Raw genomic sequence first — 6,880 nt, forward strand, 5'->3', positions numbered from 1 at the left:
AAACGAATTTCTAAACGAGTAGTTTTCGAGTTATTTAACTTTGTACATTAAAGACGATCACGCGTTCCATTATAATAATGGGTTTGAAAGATATATATGGTCCCATACGGAGACTAAGCGGACTTAGTGATTTTAAAATGTTAGTCATTAATATTAATCCATCAACATTATTATAGCTGTGATGTACCCAGGAAAAAGAAAATTTTAAACTTCCGACATCGCTGGCCGAATCATTCAATCAAGACCCCGACTAAATCTACACGGTCATCAAATTCGTCGTCGCACCAATCTACTGTATATAAACTATATTTTATATAGTTTAACCGTGTATAATATATTCCGAAGTATTCGCCAATTATCTGTATTTATCGTTTTAATTTATATAATCCGAATTTATAAAAATTAAAATTAAATAAATCCATGTTGTACTTAGTGCCTATATTTTGAGTTCATGGTCGTTTTGTTATAATTTCTCAAAACTTTGAAGTTTTAAAATAATTTTAAAAATAATATCCATGTTATTGTTTGAAACATCATCTTGCAAACAATAATAAAATATTTCTTGTTAAGTTAAAGGTCAGAACTCACGAATAAAAAATAATGATATTATATTTTCAACCTTATTTTTTTATATAACATAGTCGAATACATCCCGGGCGAGGCCGGGTAATTCAGCTAGTTAGTTTATAAATTAGCCAATACATGTTGGAAAATACTCTAATGCAGACGTTCCCAAAATGTTTATGGTACTGCCCATTTTGGAAATTATTTAAATTTTGGCAACCCACAATAGTATTAATGACCTTTTTTTTTAATTATTTAAGAAAAGTAACACATGTTTAAAAAAAATGTACTATTTAAAAATATGATTGAGACCCACAGTTTGGGAACCTCTGCTCTAATGTAATCATAATTAAGTATTTGAGTATGTAGGCATATAATAACACTCCAACAATATAACGTTCATTATACTTGTGGGCACACGGTCATTTTAATATTATTTTTTGGAATCGCGTTCTAAACAATTAAAAACTGTGTTCAATCGGTTTATTGGCTAACGTACGTACAACACTATTGTCAACTGCAATTTGCAATGAATACTTCATAATAATATGTCTAACCATGTTCAAAATTAGAATCAAACCATAAATAATTGTACAGTCTACGTGGTCCGTCTCAATAATATTATTAATTTATTTTATTTCAACACACAATAACTCAGTTACAATAATAACAAGAAGAGCTGATACTGATACGTAGGTATATGTACACCAACTGAGTTAAGCTTGTATCTGGTGTACGGAATCCTTAAATATATATAATAATATTGTTTGAAATTACTTGTACGTTGTACAGTTGAAAAGTTGATTTGATTTTCTAGATATACAATGGTATCGATCGAGTTATGTTACCAATACTAATACAAAAGTTTCCTTTACTATTTATATTTACACATATATCGACATTTTATAATTCGATTGATACACACATGCTCAAAGAGGTTATTGACTATTTTATAAATATTGTTTTTTTAAATGATTTTTTATTAATTTTATTATTAGTTTTTTTAGACTGAATTTCGCATTAACTTTTTGTTTAAGCTCTATTCATCATTTCATAAATTGTTGAATTTATCGTGGAATCGGGAGAACTTCTCAATCTGGTCAATGCTATGAAATGTGATTTAATACAATATGTACTCTCGCGTTATCCTTTCCATTATTTCTAAATCATTGAGTGCGTGCCTCTGTTTGGGTTTGATCAGAATTATTTTAATGTACAATTTATAGATAGACAATACGTGCGTATGGTTAAATAACCCGACTGTTAGGTATGTTGAAGAGAGGGAGTAAGCGACTTTAATTATAATTTTTTGGATAATATGTACTGTACTCGTGTCTGTTCTGCTTGTGTCTCCCCAGCATCGTGCTCGTATAAATAATATGACGTACCTGTTCGCAGAAACGGGAGCTAGAAAAAAAATCAATTTTAAAAATATTTCACAGTACAACGTTTGTAACGAGTAATGACACAATAGGTTCATCGCATACAACGTAGGTCACTCATAATTAATAATTTATTCATCGCTTAATCGTGTTTATGATATTTTAACTTTTTGAATGTATTACTCGAAGTATTCTTAACAATAGGTATTACAAAAATACTGATATTATTGTACGCTGAGGAGGCGGTGTTCGTAAAATTAAAGCCTACAGGTCGATTCCCCCCCGCGGGCCTTGCACATTATATTATTTCTAGCCACGCCACTGGTTACGACGTTTGGAACACGGAGAACTACGCCTATAAAATACATGTCTACTACTATACCAAGTATAGTTTCACATCCCGGATAGAAGTTTTATATTTTCTCAATAATATGCAGTTGAACACGGTGACTGAGAAACAATGTTATCGGCACGTCGTGTTTTATTGGTTTTTTTACTTATACTGTAAATGAATATGTTTTAAATGTTATCATGATGGTGGCTAAGCAAAAGTGATGAATGATGATAAAATATTTCTTCAAAAAATTCCGACAACAGCGTATCTCTCTCTGAATACTGAGACGATGTGAATTTAAAACATTCTGGAAACCTTTTCTTTAGAAATATAGAAATCTCGTTAACCATAGGTGCCTGTGCGGCATTTTCATATATATATATATTCCATAAACATACGTGTTTTGCCCCCTTTGATCGATATAACGCGAAGGGAGATATCGATAGTGGTCTTTGCTCAGCGGAAGCTTTTGCACGATAAAAAAATAAAACTAACACAATAAAACCTAACGAGAGATGATACGATGATGTTAGCGTGTTGCGGTCAACAACGGTATCAAATAATATTGTGTGCTGGTCAATATTTATTTGTATACACTGCGCGCTAAAAAATTACAAAATTGAAAATATGTAACAAAAAAAAAAAAAAAAAAAAAACTGTTTTAATAGGTGTGTTTACGTGAACGTGTAAAGTTTAGATTTTGTTCAAAAATCAAATCACAAATTATTAATATGCGCGATCGAAAACAGTTTAAAAATATACTAATCGGTTAAATATGACAAACGAGATGTGACATAAAAGTAAAGAGAATTTTTAAACAAGTCGTTTTTATTTTTAAAATTTTACAATTTAATGATTATTCGGAACGTGGTGACCTAAAAATCTTTAAAAATACACACAAAAAAGTATTAAAATGACTAATAAACATCAAAAAATGACTTAAAAATTACCCTAAAGTAACCAACAAATAACAATACATTTTCAATAATTACGGTTTTTAATCATTCATTTATTATTTTATTTTTATTTATCTAAATTCAAATAATGCTAATATTTTTATAGGTACATAAAATATGTATTTTTCATAGACTACAGGCCCTAAATTAAATTTAAAACTGAAATAAAAAATAATGTCAACAATACAAAATAATAACAAAAAATAAATCGATATTTTTAGAAAAATAATTGAAGGATTGGACTGTGCAGTACGTTAGTTTTTTTCAAATATTTTATTTTATCAAAATTATATAAAAGAAAAATGTGAAAAATGCATCAAAATCAATAAAAAATTATCGTGTAACCAAAAATAACCAAAAAATGCATAATAAAAATGGTTCCATTGAATTTTATACAACATAAGTCATATTTCTGTAAAGACAAGTTTCGTATAAACGCATTAGAAAAAAAGATGGAAATGCATCAAGTTTTGAGCCCTAATTATCATCATTCAAAGTAGCTTCAACTATAGCCGAACACACACACACACACACACTAATAAAAAGTCTGATAAATATATACGTAAGAAAACCGATTTTTATTAATACTCGTGATATTCTTTAAATAAGTGTTTCCAAATCATATTTCAACAATCACTTTACTTGAAATGACTTTAATGGTCAAGCTTACGTTTAGAAAGTTTCGTTACTTTTGTGTCACACCACTCACACCTAACAATTTCATTGAAAATAACTAATAAAATTCCAAATGTTCATGGTGCGCACTAAGGTACATCGCGAAAGACGAGAAACTAATTTTTAGGTCATTCCGGTTGTTTTTGCATGAAATTTTTACGACCGTCGACGCGAAAACACTAGTAAACGTTCCGCCGCCTGAATATAAATCGCACGTCCTTTGCGTCGGTAAACAATGAAAAAGTAAAAAACAATGCCGAATAGACGCGCCGAGACGGGGCAGGGGGGAGGAGGCTGTACGTCTGGCAGTCTGTTGTAACAAACGTCTCTAGGGCAAAGCCTCTCCTCCCCCAGCCATGGTGCAAGTATACGCGTAGTGTGGTGCGCACTACGCGTCGAAGGGTAAGTTTCAAGCCACCCGCGCCCCTACCCAACTCCACCCGCCCACCGAAACGGGTCGCCAAAACGTCGGCGTACGCTTCCCCACGGTCGGTTCTGAATTTGCAACAGCCCACGACTCACGCGCGACACCCTGCACCCCGGGCGGCGGGCGTCTGACACTCCTCACTACAGTTGTGTAATAATCGTTGTGATTGTGATATGTTTCATGGGCCACCCCCTCCCACAGCGTATGAGAGCATCAAGAGGACGTGCACATCACAGCTACAGATCAACCTGTTCATGGTGGACCACGTGTGCATGATGGAGGGAACGGGCACGGGACACATGTGCTTCTGCGAGGAGGACAACTGCAACGCTGCCACCGGCCTGGCGGGGTCGTCGGCCATGGTGTCCGGTGCGGCAGCGGTCGCCGCGTACGCGCTGCGTCTACTGCTACTGCACCGGTAGACGTACGGCGACGGATGGGTTCAGCGGTGATTTCGTCTCGCGTCGTTTATTTTATCGATTTTTTTTTTTTATTCAACATCCCCCCTCCCCCCTAAAACACGATTCACGTCGGGTGTAGATTTTTGTTTTTGATTTATATAACATTTCACGCGATCCCTCCCTCCCAATGCCTGTAAACTGTACTACTTATGTGTGTGTCTAAACAGTGAAAACGCCGTTTTTGTCAGAGCTCGCAGACTGTAGTCGCAAGAGCCAGGGCGTCGACAGAATAAACGAGACCGTGTCTCGCCGTTGTCACGAATGTACGATTTTTGTTTTTTGTTTTTTTTTATATTTTATCACAAATACCGTTCATCGCAGTCAAAAAACCAATGACGAAACGCACAATCAGACATAAACCGCGCGGCGAGTACCTATATCATCGAATTGTGTACCTACGTCAGTGTGCCGATTTTTTTCAACAGTAAAACAATATTTTTCATACAGTATCTATGTCAGTATGATTTTTTTTTTTTAATAATTATTGTTAAAACGATACAAATAAAGTCGGTACATCTAATGTATCACACGCGTAAACTGTGTGCGTTTCGTCTAGCATATCATAAACATATTCATATTACAATAACGAATGAAAATCGTTTTTATTGTGCTCACATTCACTGATCAATGATAATAGTATCATAACAATGAAACCGTTCTTCGGTAAATATTAAGCTTTTGTTTTGAGTTAAATAAGAATACATAAATTTATTTTTAAATGATATAATATTATACATATATTATGCATATATATGTATAATAAATAACTAATAACAATGTTAATATTCACAATGAAAAAATTATAATTGTAATAATTAATATTAAATAAATAAGTAAATAAATATAATTACACTCCCTTATATAAAATTGTTATTAGTAAGGTGAGTATTTTATAAGTTAATGTTAACTAATAAAACAGTTGGCTAGTCATTTAAAAAATAAACATATCATAAACACTTAAGGTACAAAAAAAAAAATATTCATATATAATGCAAAAAAAAAATCTAAAAAGTTTGCCTTACGACATAATTAAATGGCAAAATGTATGACATGACGATTAAACATTGTTTAATGTGACGATTTGATTATAGCATTATTGCTTAACATGAAGCTTAATTAAAGATCAAATTGCCATTATAACAATTAATCAAAGTTTTGTCATGCGTAATTACAAACTTAAAAAGCAGTAAACATTTTAAATTTTAATAGTAAAAATATATTTTATTCGTTAAATTAAAATACAAAAATAAATATAATTCATATTTGGTATGAAACAATAATTAAATATTTCAATCAAACTAAATTTACATAAAAAAAAAAAAAAATGAACAATAATTTATAGTTTTAACAGTTTTGAGTAGAAACAATTTATTAAGTGTCTCTACTAATATTTATTAACAAAACCAACTAAGTTTACCAACAATCATAGTTTATCCATTATCCACTAATATTATAGTGTTGTGACATGTAAAGATGTATAAGGGCAGATATTTTCTAGTGCTTTAAGTATATTACAAAAAATATGTTTAAAAAAAACTAAAATTTTGTAATTAAGCGATTACTTTGTTTTCTTTATAAAAATTATTAATTACTATGATCGATCTTCAATCACACACTATTCTTTTTACAGAAGCTTTAGATTAGATAAATAATTTACTTGAATATGTCACAATTATACAGTATAGTTTTCTATTTAAATCCATAAATTCCATAAAAAAATCATGATATTTTAAATTATTAAGTTAAGAAATTAAAGAACAAAATTTTATTGATATATTTATTCAAAACATTTAAATTAATAACAAAAATAATTGTAATATGTATTTCATGAAATATGGTGGTTAGTTTTGTTAAAACTTTAGTTAGTTGAAACAGCCTTTAATTATTAACAAATATATATATAATATATTATCTTTTATAAATTTATCATAATACATAACTATGTCTACAGAGCGTTAAACTTCGATGTTTTTGTTGTTGTAAATACTTATTGGATAATATTTACAATTTTATAATGCTGTTGGGCTATTAAAAATAGGATATTAATTATATATTTTATTTATATAAAATGTTAGCACAAA

General features: G+C 30.9%; 1 protein-coding gene across 5 annotated transcripts in view; it reads left to right on the forward strand.

The window, feature by feature from the left end:
- Positions 1 to 5,061, forward strand: part of LOC112592139 (protein quiver) — a 30,187-nt gene extending 25,126 nt beyond the window's left edge. For all 5 annotated transcript variants that reach the window (XM_025336134.1, XM_025336131.1, XM_025336130.1 and 2 more), the window contains one exon: positions 4,540 to 5,061. In XM_025336134.1, the coding sequence (XP_025191919.1) occupies positions 4,540 to 4,760 (221 nt within the window). In that variant the 3' untranslated portion in view covers positions 4,761 to 5,061. The remainder of the gene's footprint in view (positions 1 to 4,539) is intronic.
- The last annotated feature ends 1,819 nt before the right edge of the window (positions 5,062 to 6,880 follow it).

This window comes from Melanaphis sacchari, unplaced genomic scaffold (assembly GCF_002803265.2).
Source record: "Melanaphis sacchari strain LSU unplaced genomic scaffold, SCAv2.0 Contig159_pilon_pilon, whole genome shotgun sequence".
Lineage (NCBI taxonomy): Eukaryota > Metazoa > Arthropoda > Insecta > Hemiptera > Aphididae > Melanaphis > Melanaphis sacchari.